This window comes from Corvus kubaryi, unplaced genomic scaffold (genome assembly GCF_017639235.1).
Source record: "Corvus kubaryi isolate FWS band 111438036 unplaced genomic scaffold, C.kubaryi_AGA036_p1.0 64937, whole genome shotgun sequence".
In the NCBI taxonomy this organism is placed as follows: domain Eukaryota; kingdom Metazoa; phylum Chordata; class Aves; order Passeriformes; family Corvidae; genus Corvus; species Corvus kubaryi.
Window position 1 is genome coordinate 58,460 of NW_024581622.1, and position 22,224 is coordinate 80,683.

At 45.6% G+C, this 22,224-nt stretch overlaps 1 protein-coding gene across 2 annotated transcripts; it reads left to right on the plus strand.

Annotated features, from left to right (window-relative positions):
• Positions 1-754: 754 nt before the first annotated feature.
• LOC121672759 (cystine/glutamate transporter-like) lies at positions 755-22,204 on the plus strand. Of its 2 annotated transcripts, none has more exons than XM_042045562.1 (13): positions 755-996; positions 1,700-4,000; positions 6,033-6,159; positions 6,914-7,029; positions 7,699-7,824; positions 11,404-11,503; positions 11,592-11,636; positions 11,835-11,958; positions 12,271-12,374; positions 14,224-14,320; positions 15,129-15,278; positions 17,580-17,754; positions 18,374-18,648. In XM_042045562.1, the coding sequence occupies exons 2-13, from the start codon at positions 3,808-3,810 to the stop codon at positions 18,427-18,429; spliced, it is 1,413 nt and encodes a 470-aa protein (XP_041901496.1). In that variant the 5' UTR covers positions 755-996; positions 1,700-3,807; the 3' UTR covers positions 18,430-18,648. The 2 variants fall into 2 exon arrangements, with proteins under 2 accessions (XP_041901496.1, XP_041901495.1); XM_042045561.1 differs by having other exon boundaries at positions 766-996; positions 18,576-22,204.
• Positions 22,205-22,224: the final 20 nt, after the last annotated feature.

Below are 22,224 nucleotides of genomic sequence, written 5' to 3' on the forward strand. Positions count from 1 at the left end.
CAAAAAAAATTTTTCATTAAGACAGAAATGTTAGGAAATAGTAGTCTTTTGATAGACAGTTCACAAGATGATATTTGTGAAACTCTGTAGAAGAAGCCAATGGAAATTATTTTTACATTTACACCTAAGGCAATTGCATGGATTTATTACTACATCTGGGGCTGCAAACCTGAGCCTGATTTATTAACTACTGTTCCTTTTGGTTTCTTATCCAGGGTGGCAAACCAGCTGTAGAAAGTTGAAAAGAAGTTGAGCTTCACGTCTTGTCCTTTCAGCCTGTTTCTCGTGTTCATTTTGGTCTATAAACAAACATCTCTCAGGTCTCCTAAATAGATATTCTGATTGAGTTCCCAGAACAGACCACCATCAGCCTCATTAAAGCTTATTTATGTTACTTTCATGCATGAATAAAAAAGCTCCCATTCACTGCTGATTTTATTTAGTTAGATTCTGTGCCTTGTGGTAGTCATTGAATTGGAATGGCATTTTTGGCATCAAAAAAGAAAAAATAGTGAGACTGCAAGGAATAGCTTGATGCCTGCATTCTTGCAGTACGAAAACGAAGGGGTTAACCTGTTCTTGGCTGTATGATATTGATTGAGGACACAAAGAAAACACAGCTGTAAATATTTATGAATATTCCCTAGTAGCTGGGGTGTTTTTTGGGGGGGTAGGTCGTTGAAGTGGGACTCTGGAGGTACAGTCTGTTTTCCCAGGGATGCCACCCACTTCCTGCGGGGTAGGAGGAGGAAAGTCACTCGTTGTTCTAGGTCTCAGCTCCCCAGCTGAGAATGATGCTGTCTCCCTCCTCTCCTTTTCCAGCTTGCTTGTTTATCTCACTAACTTTTCATCAGAGTAACATCCACTCTGCCTCTGTGCTGAGCACAGTGGGTCCTGCTCTTGGCTGGGGCTTCTAGACAACACTACGAATAACAGACATGATTCTCTCTCTGTGCCTGTCTTCTCCCTCTCTGTCCATGCTCCAGTGCTTGTGAGGTAAGATTAACAGCTAAAAAACCCCAAATCAACAATAAAGCCAGTGTAAATGAAGAATGAGGGAGGAAAGATCCAGTATGTGTGATAAGTTGTGAAATAGGTTTGAGTAATGTTTTTCTCCAGCCCTGCTGACTGATGATCTATCTCATGTAAAGGTACTGCATTTTGGGACAAGAAGGATTTCAGCCTATCGTTTAAGTCAAAGGGGCGAACAAAAAGCAGCTTTGCCTGTTTCCTTTGTGCTAAGCACATTGTGAATATTCTTAAGCATTGCCACAAGGATTAACATCCCTGAATTTTAATGTGCCTGGTGCTGGAATGTAGCTGCTGGAAAGCAGAGCAGGCAGGAATGGTCTCTCTGGGCTCTGTAGGCTCTGCTAGGTGACTCTTTGAAGTTCTATTCAATAGCTTTCTATTACTCTTTATGTTTTTTTTCCTTTTCCGCCTTTTTCCCCCCCTCCTTCAACCACTTCTGGAAAAAGTACTGATAGATTTAATGTTTCTAAAATTTACTGGACTGGACTCTTTTATCTCCACGTACTTTTGCATGGCAGTAGTATTAAAATTAGGAAAAAAAAAAAAAAAGCATGGGGACAGAAGTACGGAGTTTGGTGTTTACTTTGGATCATTAACCTGGCCTGTAAATTTGATTTGATCTCTCCTTTTTTTTTGTTCCTCCCCTGCTCTCTCTGTGTAATTTCAGACTCTGCAAAGAGACTCTGTCTTCTGCTGCTTCGGGATCCCAGCAAGAAATGGGAGTCTGATGGATTGTAAATGTACCTGCTTTGTTTAAAACGCAGCCAAACAGATAAGTGCACTTTCAATTGTCTCCAAACAGTGCTTTAGACATAGCTGTGCACAGCATCTCGGTTCAGTTTGGTGAGGCTCTGTGCTTCACGCCTGCAAATGAATGCTGTGTGGGTCTCATTTCAGCTGAGAAATACCAGACGATATTGGTATTTCACATTAAGGTAATTAATTGGTGTCTGAGGGAACTGCAGCTGAGGGGTTGGGAGGCTCCCAGGGGTCTTTCCCTGCTCTTCCATAGCTGCTGTCTCCCGCAGCCCTGTGAGGTTTTGGGACTCTGAGGAGCAGCTCTGTGGGACCAGACGAGGCTGACGTGACCCATCTGAGCCGTAAAGAGTCCTCCGGGACTCATTAGAGGTTTAATAACTAGACTTGGCTGGTTTGATTGAGAAGATGCTTGTGCAGGCTTGGCACAATCTCAGAGAAACCAGCTCGTGCTGCTGGCAGGAGAAAGGGCTTTCTGCATGTGCTTGTCGTATGTGTGCAGAGAAAGTGATAACCCTGCTTCCTCCTGCCGGCTTCCAGGTGGGAAAAGAGCTGGGGGTGGGGGAGAAAAGACCTTGGTTACACTGAGTTTGCACAGGGCATGTGCAAAGAAGTATTGTGGGTGAGTTGTAACAAGAATGGTCCCCTCAAAGTTAGGGAATCTAACTCTACCATCTCTCTACCAAGAAAGCAATTTCTGGCTGCTTAGGTCTGCTTCTAGAGGTGACCATTGTCTCGTTGTGGACACACCACTGCAATTACTAAATTATTCAAGAAACCCATAAAATAGGGTCTCATGTAAAGCACAGCTTTGCAATAATATACAGCCATGGGGCTGGAGCAAATATTCACCATAATGCAATTTACTGTGTTAGAATAATGAAAAAAGCATTGAAGCTGGGTGTGTGAGCATTGTTGGGGATGTGTGGCAGGAGGCCGGACAAGAGCCAAATTATCTACTCCAGACTTGTCTTGCCTGCTCTGCCAGGGATAATTACCCGTGTAAAACATCTACCTGGCTATTAGGAAAACTAGAGACCTGTTTGCTGCAGCAAATTAGGCTGCAGTAACTGACCTGAATTCGTGTTACCTTCCTAAACAAAAGGTGAGTTTCTTGGTGAAGTTGCCAATTTAGGAGTGATAGAGATGGGAGAGAAAAGGAGGGGAAGGGAGAGGCTGCTGCACTTTGCGAGAACTGAATCTGGATCAACTCATGATCCCTGAAGTGTCTGAAGTTCCTTCTTTTCTAGGAAAAACTTCACTGCTGCTATTACCAAGAATTTTTTAATATTAATAGAAGAAATGACATGTCTGTTAGTAATGACTAAGTTCTGTCTTACAATTGTAAACAGTATTTATTCCTGCCTCTTCAATACTTGAAAGCAAAAAGGCTTGTCACTGTATTAAGAAACACTGATAAAATGGAGCTCTAGGGAGACAATCAGGGCTAGTTCATTCAGCAAGGATGGATAGGAAGTTCAAAAAGCTTAAATCATCTCTGTGCACCAACTAATGCAGCTTAATGTTTTTCTAACCTCAGAGGTTCTCAAGGTCTTGATTGTTAGGTTGGCAACTTTAAATCTGTTTTTTGCCAGTGAGCTGAAATCAATGTACCCCCGTATTAGGTCGCATTAAATTAACCCTAAGCTGGCCAGTTCCAGTCTGGGCACTCTGATATTGATCAAAGTCAAATCTGGAAATCATCCTGAAGTGTGGCTGGCATGCAACATGTGGTGCCTGGAAGAAGAAGCAGCAGAAAACACTTGGAGTGTCTCTTGGGAGCTGTACTGATGAGAGAGATGATACCAAGGGCGTTCTATGCACCTGTGGTTTGGCTGGTGCTTCCTGAAGCTGAGGAGAACAGATTCAACAGCTCTTAACAGGTTACTGAAAAAAAAATTTGTCCAGAAAAGAAGATCCTCGAAACCCTAACTCCTTGTCTTACAGGTGAACCTTGAGGAAACTTGGGAGACTGTAGCTCCTGAATGCATGACCGTCCCCTGTGATTAGACAAAAGCCATGGGGAAAGACAAGAAAGAAGAGGCCATCTTCCTGAGGAAAAAGATAACCTTGCTGCGGGCTTTCTCGCTGCTCATTGGCAGCATGGTTGGCAGTGGCATCTTTATTTCCCCCAAAGGAGTACTGAAAAACTCTGGCAGCGTGGGCTTCTCCCTGGTCGTCTGGTTCTCCTGTGGGCTCCTCTCCATGTTTGGTGAGTGGTGGGCTTTGGCAGCCTTTGCTTAAGCACCTGGGAAGTGAGGGGAGCCTGCACATTTTTATGTTTAGAAAGTTGGGAGATGAATAAACCCAAAATTCCTGGTTCCTACTGCAACAAAGGTTTAAGAAGTCAGGGAGTGACAGTGACTGTGAACGGAGGCAGCATGGTCTCCGCCAGGAAAGCTGGGAGAGAATGTGGGGATTCCTTCTGTAAGGTGGAAAGGAGATGTAGGCACCTAAAAGGGAATCTGAGGGCTGTGCTGTGCTTTTCACAGACACTGTGAAGGGGGCAGGAAGGGACAGTCCCAATATGCCATATGGGATCCCCTTTCTGTCGGGGAGAATAGCGAAGCACTGAACTGGAATGCCTGCGGAGCTGCAGGGTATGCACCAGCCTGGGGTGGGTGTCTGGGTGTCTGTCAGAAATGGTGTGGGTATGTCTGATGCTGCCTGGGAGCAGGAGATGGAGCAGATCAGCCCCACTTTCTGTGTGTTACTGTTGGATTGATTTCTGTCATTTAATACCAGTCTTTTCTCACGAAGGTTGTCTTTTGGATGGCAGTTTCATTCTGTTTCTTTTGAAATAACATAGCTCTTAAAAGTTACAGTGGATAAAACACATAGCTTTTAGTTTCTTTCATTAACTGTATAACATCACCACCCCAGAAACTCTCTAAAGGTGCTATTAGGACAACTGCAAGTTCTTCCAGCCCAGAAGAGAAATCTGATGCTTATTACAGTGTGTGACTTTAACATTCTTCTTCTGTTGTAACTTACTTAAGAAAAAAACAACAAGGAGAAATACTACATGTGAAAAAAACCACTCTGACACTGTGACATGTACATGCAAGTTTAGAAATTGAGACATTCAATTGTTAATAGGGCAACAAGTTGTTCTTTCTCTTAGTATATGTGTACCAATATTTCACATTGCAACCTCTGTGAGGTCGTTTGGTGAATTATACACTTCTGCTTAAAGGAAAGCTTACAATATAACGGGAGCATGGTGTTTCTTTTAACCAAGAAGAGCAGTAAATGATAGTGTGTGTGCTAATCACATAGCCAAGCTCTGCACTTGCAAAGGTTTCTCCCTCTGCAGCATCCTTTGATACACTCTGCTGGAAGGGCCTTGGGAGCCTCTTTATCAAGTTATTGCATTTTGTAGCTGGATTTGTTGGTTTGTTCTTCCCTTTTATCAGCTTGACGACCTCCCCATATGATTTCTCTGACACTTCTTTGCAGTATTTTAAAAGGCCTGCTTTCTTTTATGCTTTTTTTTTCTTTCAACTGGAGCATATATACAAGTCCATTGCATGAGTTCAGCAACACACTTACATGCATGCTTGAGGCATGCATGTCTCAAGGGACCCACTGGAGTAAATGAAATGGGCTGTCTGCCTATATTTGATGCTTTGAACAGGAATTCTGCACAAATTTTCCAGCAGGGAGGCAGGAAACATTGAGGTTGTCACCATCCTGCACGACCTGAATGTGGCATGATTGCTATGGGACTTGGAGGCATGGCCATGTCACAACTGGATTCAAAGGAGGGAAGGGATTTATGTGAAGATGCAAGATAAGAACACGAGAATGTGGCCTGGGATTAAAAACATGATTGGGATGACCAGTTCAGCCATGGCTTGTGGCTGGGCTGCTGTAGCTGCTTTGTAAGCACCCTTTCACCAGTCTAACTGTGAGGAGAAGCAAGAATCCAGGGTATTTTTCAAAGGAAACTTCTTGCTGCTCTGTGCAGCATTTCTATGACACACCCTTCTGCGGAGCTTCCATGGAAATGTTGTAACATTAACCACAAAATAGACAATTTCTTTCCACCTGACAGGTAAGCCAATTACTTCAAAACACGGCAGTACACAAAAATAGGGAAAAGTAGTTCTGTTAAATCTCTTTCTCTTCCTCTCATTCGCTCCTTATCTTACATGGATTTGTTCAATCTCTGAAAAATCACACAGAAAAGAGAAAATCCATGGGATTATTTGCTCGGTACATTTCTACCTGAACTTTTCCAGGTGCCTTGTGCTATGCAGAGCTTGGAACAAGAATCACCAAGTCTGGAGGACATTATATCTACATTTTGGAGACACTAGGGCCTCTGCCAAGCTTCTTATTCCTGTGGGCAGAGTTTTTTGCTATCAGGTAAGAGATTTGGTTTGCTTGTCTCTTCCTGGATGCAGTGATAATTTAAAATACCTAAAGTTATGGTGCCAGGTAACAGTCCAGGCAGTTCATAAAGGAAAGAGTAGAAACAAGTTGAATGATTTAAAAAGATTTTTCAGTGATAAAAGGAAGAAGATGCAAAGTAGAAATCGTTACAAATGTTAAATGTGTTCTGTACTTGAAGAATAGCTCTCTTCTGCCCTGGCAGATGGTATCCCCCAAGAGCTGTGGTGTATTTCAGAGACTGACAATAGATGCCAGATTTATTTCAGGTCTTCTGTTTTCAGTGTGAAACTTCTTTGATTTTTCCAGATTCGGAAAGTGGAGACAACTTTCTGACTTAGTCCCAAGTTAAATAATTTATAAAATTGTGAGCTACTTCTTTTTTTAACATTAAAAAGGAAGTCCTCACCTCTCAATAACCTGTATCCTTCATGTAAGCTGAGATGAAGCAGGACATATGAACCACGCTGCTTTGCTCAGTATGATTAATCTCAACTTTTCCTTTCAAGTTGGAAATTAATCATTTTGCAGCATGTGGTTTTTAACCCATTTCCTGAGAAAAACCTATGAGAAAAACTCAATGGGAATTCACCATCTGCGTGGGTAAGAGGATTAAGCCAGGTGGGGAAACTTGCTCCCCTTCCCAAGTTTAGTGCAGTTTTGACTCATGCCATTTTTCAGCCATCCTCAGAGCAGTTTGTGCTTGGTTCCCCCCACACTCCCCATCCAGGCCTGCCAACAGTGCTGTGGTTTCCTTGGCATTTGGACGCTACATGCTGGAGCCATTTTTTGCCCCCTGTGCTGCCCCTGTGCCTGCGGTGAAGCTCGTGTCTCTCCTGGGCTACTGTAAGTACTAACACTTATGGGATTGTCCATCCTGGCCTCTCTGCCCTGGACTAGGAGCACTTATGGGCTTTCCTGGCACAACCGTGAGATAGGAGTCCTGTCTTACCTCCTTGGCCACCCAAAATATTCCGATTCAAGGTGATGGTGTTGGGCCACTGTATTTTCCAGGAAGGGGAATGGGCCTCCCTCTTGACCAGCTGGAGCCCTAGGTAGGGGGGTTTTGCCAAGTGTGGGAGCAGAAACTCTCCATGTGTAATTGTGCAAAAGCTACATGGGTTGTGGGCGTAAGGCTCAAGGTTTTGGACTCCTCCCCTGATGCATCCAGCCCATGAAGCTGTCCTGCCTGCTCCAGACTGGTGTGGACTGGCACAGGGAATCTGCAAAGTGGGCTGCTGAGATGTTCCACACTCTTCCCCCAGGCAGGTGTGGATCACCCAGCAGGAACCCGGTTCCTGCTGCCTTTTAGGAACATAACTCAGCTCCCTCTTTAAACACTGTATGCTGGACCACACCTGTAATGTTTTCTGACATCTCTCACCCCAGGCATCCTCTCTAAGGCATAAAGATGCGGCCTTCCCCCAGCATCCCCAGGGCAGGGAGAGCTGCTGTATTTTTTCCTGTGTGTGTCGAGCACAGGCTGCAGCTGTAGCAGTGTGGTCTTCTCTCCAGACACGGTCCTCACCCTCAATTCCTGGAGTGTCACCTGGAGCGCACGGCTGCAGACGGCTCTCTCTGTTGTCAAACTCCTGGCTCTTGCACTCATCATCGTGCCAGGGATGATGCTGCTGGCCCAGGGTAGGTGTTGCTGCATGGCTGAAGGAAGGTGCTCGCTGGTCCCCTCGTCATGGCTTTTATCGGTCCCAAGTGACAAGTGCAGTGCTCACTTAGCTGCCAGGAGCTTTCTCTGTCCATGTGCTGGATGTTGTAGCGGGTTGGGTTTGTAACTGGGCGGAAACACTGATTTAGTGTAGTCGTTTGGTCCAAAATACTCATTACTGTTTACCTTCTGTGAGATAAGAATTAGGAGAAACGCAAAGCAGGCACCAACTTTGAAAGAATATAAAGAAGTTTATTAACAGACTTAAAAGAAGAAAAGAAAAATCATACCACACTTTCAGAACTCTTCTCCTCTCCCCACCTTCTTCCCTTCTCCCACTGACAACGTAAAAAGACAACCCTTAAGATGTTCAGTCTGTTTACCACTTCCACAATAACCTTGTTCAGTCCATTTAGGAAGAGGAGTCTCTCTGCTCGCATGTGAGTCCCTTCCCCCAGCTTGCAGCTTTTCCCACAACTGCTCTCGAGGGTCCACTCTTGAAGGTTTTTGGGGTACAATTTTAAGGTTGAGCCGTTCAGAAACAAAAGTTCTCTTCATCCATCTCTGGGAGCATTTCATCTCTAAGAACAGAGGCCCTCCTCCTTCCCTGGGAGCAAAGGGTCATCCTCATCGTCATCTTTAGGACTATCTCTGGGATCATCTCTAGGAACTGAGGTTTTCTCCTTTCCCATTTGGAGCAGAAGTCCTCATTGATTCCATCTCTCCCTGTCCAAACTTCTCATGAAATTACAGCTGCGTCAGCATCTGCCTATCTCGGCACGGGTGCTTTTGTTAACAAGCACGAGTTGAACACTCCACCCTCTATATCTTCTTGAAATTACAACGGGTACTCAGATATATCATAGCTTTACAACAGAATTTCAGCTTTAAGCATCTCCTCTTTCTCTTCTCTCAGGTTTTTAGCTCTTCACAGCACTAAAAGGGTTAATCTCACCTAGGCCTTGTGGCTGGAACGTGGCTTATCGAAGTGGAGGGGGGGGGGCCCAGCTGCTCCGGCTGCCCACAGCCCTGCTGTGGGGGGGGTTCCACGGCTGGAACAGGCCCATCAGCTCCAGGATGGCAGTGGCCCAGCCTGGCCCAAGCAGGGCCTGGCCGGGCCCGCTGACCCCGCATGGGGCCCGCAGCCACCTGTCCCAGCACTGGAAACAAGAGAGAGCCTCTGCCTCAGGGTTTCTATTCTTAAGTGTGTATCACAGAGGCGGTCACAACTTTAAGTGGCTCAAACAATTGTCCATATTCAAACTGGCCAGCTGATAGGTTCTGTCAGGTCGTAGAGGAAGCTGTAAGAAGAATATCACTTCTGAGACTTAGCTTGCTAACCTATGACAATGTGAATTAGCTGGGAGCTGAGACCGGTGTAGCTGGCACAAGCTGCATCATTGCACTGCGCTGCTGCACCTGGCTGGGTGGTGCTTTCCAAAATTTAGTGGGTCTTAGTGCCAGAGGATGTGTGATCCTACCCGGGGTCATACAGGCGCCTTCCTCTGCAGATGGTCTTTCTTTGGAGTCAGGCTTGCCTGTTTCCAGTGTGGCTCAAAATCTTTCCAAAGCAGCACGTATTTGATAGACGTTTAGGATGTGACAGCATCCCCTGAGCCAGTCACACTGTGCAATGAGTTACCAGCCCTCAGTGGAGCCCTGGTAATGACATCTCTAACCTTTCTGTGGCTTAAGCTAATGTTTTTTACCTCCAGATTGAGATGGGTGGTAATTTAGTGAATTTACAATGATCTTGGTACAGGATTTCATGCCCACATGCAGAGTGGGAGAGGAAAACCCTACCAGTAGTATCTTGTGTGAACAATACGAGAGTATTGGCTTTAATCCAAGCCTCGGTTTATAGAAGAGCCCAAGGCATTCCCACTCAAGGGATGAAGCCTGCTCCCTCTTCATGCTATTACCTTCTTCTGCAGAGAAAACACCACAGGCAGTGGGCTCCATGTTCATGTTTCTTTCTGATGTCTGGAGCTGGCTCCTTTGAACATGCAAAGATCCCCTTGGGCTGGCAGTGCCTCTGAACTAAATGACTGCCCTGCAGCTAGGAATCCTGAGCCATTATTGTTAGGAATGCCTTCAAATGACAATCTGGAGCCCTGGCACCTGTCCCCTGGTGGGGAGGATAAGTGCAGGTGACATCTGGAGGGAGAATTCACCAAGAGACTCCAGTATGACAGGCTGTATTTAATGTGACTCATGGGGGACTGTAAATTGCTCATTAATGCGTTGCAGGCAATAAATCCTTTTCATGCACCATCACTTACCAGCCATCATTTCAGAACATAAAAAAAGTACCCCAACAGGCCCACTCCTATATTTTAGGTTAGTTTTCTTCAAACCTATTTTCAATTTGAATTTTTTTTTGTGCTTAAAAATCAGTTTTGTGCTTTTGAATAATTTTGCCTAATTCCTCTGCCTTATGCTGCTTTTTTTGGTTGCACTTTTGTCCTTTCCTCTGCCATTACCTTCTCTTTGGCTCAGGCTTATTTTAGAGACTTGCTGGGCCAGCGTTTCAAACCCAAGTGCCCAAATCTCGTCACGGAACTTCTTGCAGAAGCACCTCCATAGAAGTGGCCTGACTTTGTATGCTCCATGCCATGTCACACCTTGCCTGGTGAAGCCCAACTGGGCAAGCTTCACACCTCTTACTCTTAAAAAGACTTTATTATAAAAAATTGAACATCGACGTGGAACTGAACCTTGGGTTACCTGGATTTGAAAATGTTGGGAATGCAGCTCTTTTTGACTGTGTTTGAATGGGAGGCCATTCAGCATTTGTCTCTTCCCCAAGTGGTTTTTTTTTTTATTTAGAGAAAACCCTGACTCTGATTTTTTTTTTTGGTATGTTTTGGTTTATTATTTCAAGTAGAGAACTGGAAGGAAAATTAGGGGACTTGGTAAATATCTGAGACACCTCTACTTTGAAAATTTTATTTGCTTTGCACTCACCTGTGGGTGAGTGGTGGTGGGTCAGACTGGCAGTTCCCTGCTCCTGTCCCCTCCTCCAGCCTGGTTCCCATGCTCTGGCCGGCACAGGGCTGGGGTCAGTGCTCCAGCAGCAGGAAACAGGAGGGAGCATAGTGAGAACTGAGTTAGCCGCCTCACTGGCTGCACCACATCAAAGGGGGAGTGCGTGTCCAGCTGCTGAGGGGGCTGGGGACGAAACATGGGGGTCAATCCAACAAATTAATTTTGGGCCTGAGGAAAGGAGAGGACAACGTCAATCTTCTCATCTCCACGATCTCCTGTTCCCATAGCAAGGTCTGTTGGAAACAACTAGCTACTGTTGTTGCCCTTCCTGAAATGCCTTCCGTAGCCGGACAAGGTATAGTTGTTTTTTTTTATGTCGCTGTAGGAAAGTAAACATATCAGCAACAGCACTGAAATTAAAGCAATGAAATGAATTTGAATACCTGGCTCCAAGAAAATCACACTCTTCCCAGGTCTGGGCAAGCGATACAAGGGATGTTATCCTACAGGGAAGAAAGCCTGTCTCTGACATTTTCCTACTCTGTGTCCATTGTTTATCTCCTCTGCAGGCCACACCGAACACTTCCAGGATGCTTTTGACCGACAGTCTCTGGTTCTGGATAAGCTCCCCCTGGCTTTCTATGCAGGCATGTTCGCATACTCAGGCTGGTAGGTGCGATAGGAGGGCACGTCACAGCAGCAGACAGGTGCCCTCAGCATGACTCAGACTCTCACCCCATCTCTTCCCATCGTGCAGGTTTCAGACCAGCTTTGTGCGTGAAGAGTTGGTCAAACCTGAACGGTAAGGCTGGGAGGAAGCTGCCCTGGGTTACCAGCCTCGGGGGTAGCACAGCTTTCCCAAGTGCAGTACGGGAGGAATATGTTTGTGGGTTCACCTGACTGCAATCAATCGTACTACCAGATAAAATCTGCAGTAATAGTGTGCATAACAAGGGATAGCAGCTTGTTCTTTGCGTATGTGTTTTCTCCTTTCTTGTAGAAATATCCCCCTGGCTGTCATCGTGTCTGTGATCACGGTAATTGTGGGGTACATGCTCACCAATGTCTCGTATTACACAGTCCTGGGAACACAAGATGTTCTGGCTTCTCCTGCTGTGGCTGTGGTGAGCTGTCATTGCTATTGTTATCTCCTCAGTGTGGCCAGCTTATGCTGTGGTCATGGCAAGTCTTTCAGAGATGATTTTCCTATAAAATGCTTTATTGCTTTGTAATTTTTCTTGATTACTGGGCAACAGTAACTTCATCTAGTTGTGCCTAAAAGATAATGAAAAATAACCTGCAGATGACAGTAGAAAAGGTGAGATTTATGACTTATATATCACTCCTTCAATGGAAGAAGTTTTCGGGTTTTTTTGACTCTGATGTCACCTAGAGATCACCACATGTTCCTCAAGTCATGTTTTTTCTTCCTCCAGAGCTTTGTGCAGCGAGCCTTCAAAAGCCTGATCTCCGTGGTCCCTGTCCTTGTCGCACTGTCCTGCTTTGGAACCATGAATGGAGGAATCTTCACATTTTCAAGGTCACATCCCTAAGGATCTATTATGCTTTTGGCTTACTGAATCAGAGGGAAGCACTGGCAACCTGTGCAACTACCCATCCACATGGTGGCATTTTAGCCACTCTTGTGGGAAAAATAAGGCTTTTGACTCCCAAGTTGTCAGCTACGGGATGGTCCCTTTTGGCTAAGTGTCTACTCTTTCTATTTCTGGCCAGGTCCAGACTTTGGTATCTAGGTCTGGTCACAAAGAAAGATTTTTATCTTCTCCCCTACCCTTCAGTTTAAATCCCCAGTTTAAATTGAAATGTCAATGTTTTTGGTGAACTAAAGGCTTTGTTGATGTTGGCAGCTGCTCAGTGAGACCGAGTCTTCTTTCACTGGGTTCACTCAGCTGTGCTGCTGCAGGGCATGGGGTCCCTCTGTTGTGAGGCTCTCTAGGCAAACTCTCCCTTGAGGACTTTCCTTTGAAGTCCGTGAAATATCATTGGGGTGGGCTACCCCTAAAGTAATAGTCAAGGTTCAAGAAGTCTTGTTATAGCAATAAGAAAAGCTTTGTTCCATGGAAAAATTAACTTGCCAGCTTCAATGTCTGACACAGTCCCTGTCCTTATGGGAGCCTTGAAATTGGAGAGGAGGGCAGACCTTATGAAGAAGGATGTTGTGCTGGTCCTGTGGAGCTGAGCAAACTCTGTGGTGGGTTCTGCTTCACAGCTTTGATTGCAAAAGGAAAAATCAGTTGATCTGAAAGGAATGTTTCATAGCATGAAAGCTAATGAATTATCTGATCCACTACCCTGAAGTCCTGTATTAAATACAGGTGTGGATGATCCTTCCCATTAGCTGCTCTAGATAGTGGTTTTCTTTGAGGATGAGAAGTCTCTGCACAGCGCAGAGGTTCTTTGCATCCCTTATCGACCTTCTCTTCCCCATCCTGGCATCATTAACATAATCACTGCAGAAAGCCCATATAAACACTGATGGGGCCTCCCTGGCTGCCTGCCAGCCACACCCCTGCAAAGCCACAGAGACAGCAATAAAACTGGTTGTACACTTGTGTCCCAGCTGCTTTGGGCCCTGCTCCAGCCCAGCTGATGCTCTGGCATGGTTTGTTTGTGGATATTAAATTTATAAAATTGGATGTGATTGTCTTCTCCTTAATTGCTCTTTCATGAGTCAAAGAAGGATGGAAGCAAGGAACTCTGCTCTCATTTTGTAGCTGTTCTTGTGTGTAGCTAGCCTCTTGGCAGTATGACAAACTGTATTTTCCAGCAGCTGACCAGAGGATTGGAAATCATCTGCCATTTGAGGAGATTGCACTTTGTATTTTCTATATATGTACACACAAGAATATAGGCTTCAAAACTCACAATCCCCTTCCATAAACTCACCAGCTTCTCTTATTAAGGACTGAAGTTTGTAATCCCTCCATTTCCTTTTCACTGGAAAGATTAATTACTTTTCTGATGGCAAGAGACCTTCTTACTCCTGTTTCCAGCCTGAGATCATTCATGGTCACTTTGGACGTGCCCAAAGGTCTCTGCTAACAAGGCACCCAAGGAGACACTGCCAGTGGTTCTGATGGTGGGCTCTGCACTGCATTGAACTGGTCCTGGGAGAGCTATGGGAACCCAGCCTCGGGGTTTTCTTCCAAATGCCCCCAAAGTGGAAGCTGTCCCTGCCCATGGCAGGGGGGATGGGTTCCAACCCAAGACATTTGATGATTCTTTGAAGGTGCAGCTAAAGGCAGAACTGTGGACTTGTGCTGGGAAACGGAGAGGGTGCCCTGATACCTCAAGTCAGTCCAGTGACTGATCTCATTTCTAGTCTGGATGTAGGATGTTAATGCACAGGGCTGCCTGTCTTTTCCTAGGACTCTGTTTGTGGCTTCCAGGGAAGGACAGTGGCCTCCCCTCTTCTCCATGATCCACATTCGACGGCATACACCCCTTCCTGCTGTCATGTTAATGGTAAGGAGATCTGGCTGTGTGACATGTTCTGTTCATTTGCAGTCTTGTCTCTCTTGCAAAGACTGGTTAAACTGAGGAGTTTTAAAGGGTGTTGAGACATTAAATTACCCCCTAGAAAATAAAGAAGGCAGGATACAGGAAATGGCTGGAAAGTACTAAGTCCCCTTGAGCCAGCAGTGATACCCAACTGTACAGCCTTGAAGTCCCTGCCTTATAACCTTAGACAGCTTTTTTAAAAGTACTGTCCCTACCATCTGCCACAGGTGTTGCTTGATATTGCCTTATGAAAACACCTCTGCCTGGTTTTTGCTATTTGGAAATTGAAAATTCCCAGGTGTGGTGGAAATGCAAGGAATGAGCATTTGTAGAGATAATCTGGTCTGATACTTTGGTTTGTTCAGGGGGGTTTTTTATGGCAGTGGTCCAGCTCCATCCTAACTGTGCTGCAGTGCCTGTTGCAGCTTGGCTGACCTACTAAAAACTTAGCAGATGTCGTTATAGATAGCCTGTGTACAAGCAGTGCAGGCTTTTGGATCATGCATGTTTTAATTGCCCTGTCTTGAACATGAAGCATCAAAGATGGTACTGATCTTGAAATGATCACTCCTTTCTGTAGCACTACAGAATAGCGCCTTTAGGTCTTTTGCCTTCAGTCTGTGACATTGTTTTGTAAAGTTCTCTGACCTCCAAAATGTTGGGGCTGTGAAGTAGTTGCAGGGGAGTTGGAGGAGGTGATCCGTATTACCCTTCCTAATCAGAGTACCATAGCAAGGCTTTAATGACTGTATTTCATGTTCACAATGCTCAGTTCCCTTTGGTCACTGCCATGGTGTGCATTGGAGACATCTACCATCTACTGAACTTCTTCAGCTTTTCCCGATGGCTCTTCATAGGATTAGCCACCCTCGGGCTCATCGTCCATCGCCACCGTCACCCAGAGCTGCACAGCCCCTTCAAGGTAAATGCACAGCACACACCTGGCAGCCAAGAATGTGCAGGCCTGTCATTCCTCTCTTTGATTTGCTAATTTACAGCATTACATGGCCATGGTAGCCCTTTAGGCTCCAAGGGGTCTCAATCCCTGATGCTTAGTAATGCATATGGGGAGCTCCTGAAATTGGTTGATGTGCCCAAACAGTCAGATGTGGTAAAACCTATAAAGCCAGTTCTACATGGAGTCACCAGACTGCTTGCTACAGGGGACAAAGCTTCAGGCTTGGAGCTGGCAGATGTACAGAAAGCAGTGCTCTCACTCATCTCTTGTGGGCTACAAGGAGGGACTCTTACCTGGATGTTATTTCAGTGGTAGTTAAGTCTCAGCTCTAGCTGTGAGAAGCAGGAGTGTATCAGGCTTGGGGAAAAAGGAGCATGGGCAGAGGGGTCAAGGGAGAAAATCTGACTTGGGAGGAATCATCTGCTGGTATAGAAATACTGTCTATTGTAAAGCAGTGGGCCCCTTTTGTGGCCTTTCTCATGCTGCTGGGTGCTGGGATCTTCCTCATGTCAGCAGGGGATGCTGGAGCTGGTTGCTGGAGCAGCTTTCCTGCACTCAGGCACATTTCCCACTGCTGGATAATGTGCAGAAGGTATCAGGCTGGGGCAGTGCTTGAGGCGGGCGCAGTTTTTTCCTGACTCTGGTCGCCCCTGCATGGTGCCTCCAGCCAGAAGCTCCCGGGGAAGAGAGAGGACCTCCAGAGCTGCTGGCACCAGGCAGTGAGGAGCTCAGGGGTCAGAAACACTTCCTGCAGCCCGCAGGGCTCCTCCATGAGCTGTGCGTGTCCTCCTGCAAAGTTTGGGGTAATTTTTCTTCTCAGTCTTTGCATTTAGCAGAGGCCTTGAGGTTTCCCAGTTTGTTGGTTGGCTGTATTCGTGTACTCCTCCAGGACCAAACTGAATACATTTTTGCTTTTTCTTTCAAACCAAGCTTCTCAGGGGAGGTTTATTAGTGGGTGGCACTGCTGCTGCTTTCAGATGCTGAGATTTTGCCCGGTTGTTTTGTTTTTTTAACAGAGATTCAGACTTCTAGCGGGTCCTAAATGCTGATTGAGCGAGGGAGGGAAATACTGGCCTTTTGGTCAGTTGGGCTGATTTCCCTCCGCCTTTTCCCCAGTTTTTATCAGTTCTGTGCAAGAGGGAAGGGCTGCGGGCAGGTGGCGCGGGCACGTGCTGCGCTCTAGCGGCCGCACACGGGCCGTCCCCTGCCGCTGCCCGGTGGAGAACGGAGCGTGACATGCGTGTGACTCTGCTGGTGCTTAAACTCTCTACGGCATTTTGGGTTAAAAACGGTGAGAAAACAGCGGAAGGAGGAGGGAGCAGTCTGCTCGCACACCTCTCAAGCAGATGTGCAGTGTGACTGTGTGCATGTAGGAATGGCTGGCAGGGGATGCGCCGGCTGGAAAGACAACAAGAGTACCTAAGTTTGGTGGCTGGATGCCTGCCACACCTAGAGCAACTGATCTCTTCCAACTCGGCATGTTGAGCATCCAAAATACAATCTTTATTACTGGTAAAGATTGTCACCCTAGATGAGAGCAGCTCCTTCATTCCACCAGCCATGGCGAGAAGTTACTTGGCTGAGTTTGGATCCAGAGACAGAGGGATTGTTTCACAGTTTTATTATTTACTGCAGTATTCCTATTTGCTCTCCAAATAACCCAGATGAATTGGCTCACCCAATAGGGTATGCCTGAAGTGCTGAGTGCTGCTTTGATTTTTGCCATGGTGTTGCTGAATCTCATGTTCTTGGTGCAGGTACTACAGAGATAGAGTCTGGTTTGTCTTGGTTTAGTCACTGTAAGTCTCAGGTGAGCTGGAGGAAGGGCAAAACAAGTAGTGAGTTTTATAAGCAAAGAACAGTTTGATTCAAAGTGTCACTACTTTCTTGGCTTCAGATTTTCCCTCAGCAGTTTTTAGGTGGCAAGTAGGGGTGTGTGTGTGTGTGCATGCACAGGAGCAGGACATTCACAGAGCAGTGAGGTGTAGGGTGGCTTCTTCCCCTGCTTGGCTTCCAGTTGCAAACGAAGTTTAAATTTTGGTGCACATGAATATAGGAGGCATGCACCTCACAGGGCACACTGGGCTCTGAAGCTGATGCAGTTGTTTGCAGTCCGATTGTACAGAGACACTCTGCAGGACAGGATATGATTCTTCTCATCTTCTTTAGGTGGAGAAATGAATACAGTGTGTGTTGGCACATACAGAGACTGATTGGCTACAGCCACCAGTTTTCCCTGATAGTCTTCTGTGCTCTTTTCCCCAGGTTCCCCTGTTTGTTCCTGTCTCTTTTACCATCATCTGCCTCTTCACAGTGGCAATGTCTTTCTACTCAGACCCTGTGAGCATTAGCATTGGATGCACCATGGTTTTGAGTGGTTTTCCAGTCTACTACCTCATAATTCACAGGCAGATGTCAGACCGCTGCCGCAACCTGTTTTGTAAGTATGCACTTGACTTCCAGTATTGTGGACCTAAAGAGGCTCAGGGGTGGGGATGCTGGTTTGCTCCCAGGGCTCATCTCTAATGCAAATGGCTCCTCGACCAACAGGCCTCATGAAACCTTAATCATGACCCCTGGCACTCCTCCAATGTCTTTCCCAATGCACAGCCTCCATGGCCAAATTTGTTTTAACAAAGACAAAGCTGAGGTCTACCAACAGGGGGAACAGAGACGGTTGCTTTTGCACCGCATCCCTGGATCCTACTGAACTTCATCATGTCTTTGGGATCGCTAGGTCTGGGTCAAATTTGTCTGACACGGAGCGACAAGACGAAAAGTTAGGATGGAGAGACAGGCAGACACTGTAACCTCACGCACAAGCTTACTAGCTGAAAGGCTGGGGAGAGGACTGGTAGGAGAAGAGTGCTGCCAGAGGCCTGTCCTCTTGGCGAAGAGGCCAGGATAGTTTGGGCACAAATGTGGCCATGGAAATGAAGTACATCTCCACTCCATGCAGTGCCTAGTACAGATTTCCTTTGGATGTAGGCATGGTGGCACAATGCTTTTTCAGAAATGAGAGCCCGGGTTTGAATTTAATTTGTTATTTCTGTTACAAGTCTTGTTTTCCTTTGATCTGGTGTTGGATGGAGGTGCATCAGTAACCACTGAATAGAAGAAAACATACAGCAAGAAAGGAAACAGATACAGTGATCTGCCAACATAAAGTGCTCCAGCCATCAGTGCTGATGTTCTGATTTTCAGCCATATCTCAGGATTTCCTCTGGACTAAGCTTCCTTCCTTTTTTTCCACCCTTTCAGATTATCTTACACACAAACTACAGTTACTGCTGGAAGTTGTCCAACAAGAAATCAAGACTTACTGAGAAAACCATCAGAAACTCACAGAAGACGATAAAAATATATTACTCCATTTTTGACACCTTTGATCCTACCAAAAGCAGGCCATGCTTTTATTCTTTTTAGTCAGTGCAAATGAGGATGACTGAGCCAAAACCATGCTGCAAGTGTTCCTAAGCTTGCCAATTGGGATCTCTTCCTGCCCTTTTTTCAGAAGAGCAAATTAGTTCTCTGAAATGAGCTTGCTTTGCCTGCAGTGTCTTTGAAACCGAGATCCTAATTTTGCAGCCTAGCCCAGTCTTGAGTAAAACTGAGTGTGTGTGTGCGTGTGTGAGTACAGAGACAATATTTTGTTTTCCTAACTTGGCAAATAGAGGAAGGAGGCATGTTGCAGAACTTAGAATCCAATACATGGAAGCCAAATGCAAGTTTCAAACAGAACCACTGTAGTAGCCTCGTCGTGGACAAGGGGAAAGGTTGGGGACAGCAAGTTAGAGATAAGGTAGATTGATTGGAAAGGGGAAGGCAGGGGGATAAAATTTTGTTCACCAGAAAGTGAAGGTTCAGCTAATGAGAAGATATTTGAAGTTCAAGTATTAGCAAAGTAAGATCATAATGTTTTTGCTTTGATTTTTGTATAAGCAGGATGAGTTTTTTTAGCTTGCAAATAATCTTTCAACTTTGAATTTTACTTTCATGGAATGACATTTTAAAATGTACAAATGCATTAAAAAAAAATCAGCTAAATATCAACTAGAATATGACAGAATAGATCCTGGTCCCACCCCTGACTTCCCAGATCTACTCCTCACCAGTGAAGTTGAAAACTCAAAATTTCGCCCAGCTCCAGTGAAATACAATTCCTCCTTTAATTAGACAGGACCACTGATGAGACTTGGGCAGGTTCCTGAATAAGCACATCTTTTAGTGCTGTAAGAAGAAGTGAGTGACTTCACATCCAAGCTTTAACTTGCTGATTGCACATGACTTGCTGATTCAATCCATAAATCTTAATTTGAGATAATGGCATGAGAAAGGTTTCCATTATTGGATTACTTTAGTTTACATTATTAATGAGACAATGTTATGTCCAGATAAAACAGTAATTAGCCGTTTACAATCATGTAATTGTTAATCGGTTCCTAAAAGATGGGAAGTAGCATGCTGAGACTCCTGCTGGAAAGAGGAACAGCAGAACATGGAGCATTTTTTAATCCTTTGTATCAAACATTTATGTACCTAAAATTAAAACAAAATACCATTTACAAACCAAACGTAATCTACTGAAACATGTAAAATTTTGGAACTAAAGTTGGGGTTTTTTCAAAGCAATTGAGAATTATTATTCTTGTAATGACTGCTTCCTGTTCCTGTGCTGAATTAAGCTGGGAGAGCAACAGTGTGGTTGCAGGGCTTGTTTCCCCACTAGCCTCCCACAATTTAATTTACAAGCTGCTGGACACTGTCCAACAGGAAATACAGTCTCGCTGGGAAAATCCTCACTATGGAAACCATCACAATTTACAGGAGAAGGTACTGGCTTTAAATGATAGAATGGATTCAAGAGAGATCTGGAAATGCTTCCAGGTTCCCAGACAAGAGCCAGTCCCTCCTTGTGCCAGGCTTTGCTGAAGCTGAACCCCCTGGAACACCTTCCCACCGTGGCCATTGTCCCCAGGGATGGCGATACCCACAGCACCCCATGGCTGGGATCCAGTGTGGGTGGCTGGGGGACCAATCTGCAGAAGACTTTGCAGAACCAGGTGAGCCCAATCACCCCAACATTTCCTGAGACCACCCACTTAGGTACTGGTTTGGGGGATTTTACACATCTTAAGGTAGAAGCACGAGGTACTGCCAGCCTGGTCCGAGGCTGCAATACCCCTGTGAACACAGTGTGCACTTGTTGTGGCATCATTACTCCCACATCTAACCTTGGAGCAGTCTGAAATTGCAACAGAGCTGCTGTGTTTCACAGAGGCACAGAGAAAGGGTGAAATGTCCCTTCTTTGTCCATTTCCTCTGAAGAGAAAACATGAACGAGAATTGAAATTCCTGGGAGGAGACTTTGTAACACTACCTGCTGGACCATGGTTTCTTTATAAAGGATAAATCATTTGATGTATGCAGGGAAACCACACTTGGGTGTCTCTGCTGACTGTGCAGGAATATGATCTTGCAGGGCTATACATAGGATGACTGCTCCAAGACCTGTCAGATACTGGAAATGCAGACAGATATAGTACCATGGTTGAGAAATCAGAGGTTCAACAGCTCCACAAATGACATTGCAATTAAAAGGGATAATAATAAAAAATACTATGTTCGGAAAGTATCAGTTTACGGTGAGCTCAAGTTTCCAGTTTGTGGAGAGTTGTTTGTTTTTAGAGAGGATGGTGTGCTTCTCCCAGCAAAGATATGTAAACATTTTCTACCAAGCCAGAATGCTCTTCCTAAAGCTGCTATCTCATGCTTACCGAAGCTCCTAGGCCTCAGTAGGCCTCAGTAGGCCTAAGAGCTTCAAGAACAGCCAGAAGCGAGAGAGTTCAACTTCATAAACACATCTGTGGATTTTGTTTTGGTTTTTTTTGTGTGTGTGTGTGTGTGCGTGCAGTAGGGGTTTTGTGGTTTTTTTGGTTGTTGGGTTGGTTGGTTTGTTCGTTTTAATGCTACGTCTATAGGATGCACTCAGAGCGCACCCTTTCCAGAGACTCAGAAATTTGTGTTTCAGCCACTACTAATCTGGTGTGACTGGATCACCAGGAAAGAAAAATGTTCTGGGCAATTCAAGAATGCAAACTGTGAAAAAAAAAAAAAAAAGGTCAAAGAAATGCTTGCATCTGAACAAGTTTGCATAGTCAAGACTACTTGACTTGTTGTTAAGCTTTATGCCTCAGAGCTCTGCTGGGGAACGCTGTCAGCTTCTAAAAGGCTGGAGGTCAGGCTGGAAAGCTCCTAAACCTTGTCTGATTTCTGTGGGGAAGAGCAGAGAGGAGCACCAGACTTCAAGGTACAGGAACATAAACACCTGGGACTGTGCAGAGCTCGGAGGGCTGAGTGAGCCTGTGTCGTGGGGCTCTGTGCTCGGCACACACGTTTGTGTTACTCAGTGTGGCTCTGCTTGCTGCAAACCCCCCACCAGTGCCATCACTAACCCTGGGGAGAGTGGCACCCACTTTCTGCACTGAGATTTGCGGGTCACTTTGCAAGCCAGCGCCAGCTGCTGGCTTTCCAAGAATGACGTCCAGCAGAAGCTGCTCCTTGCAGGAAGGAGAAGGTCCGGAATACCCCAGCCACCGGCAGGCTGGGAGTGTGGGGGTTCAGAATGTCACCATGGAGAATGGCTCTGTCTGGCGGGGGGTCTTGGGAGAGACGGGCAGGCCGTGTTTGGCAGAGGCAAGACAGAGAGCAGGAGGAGAAACAAAGAGTATGATAGTTAAAGGGAAATTGGGAGAGGAGACTGTAATCTGTAGTCGTCGGAGATGTAAAACATGTAACCTTAGAAACTGAAGTTTTGTAGCTGCTGAACTGTTAGTTTGTAACAGCATATAAAGATGTGCCTTGTACAATAAAAGTTGGCTTTGCATGCACCCGGCCAAGTCCGTGTTCA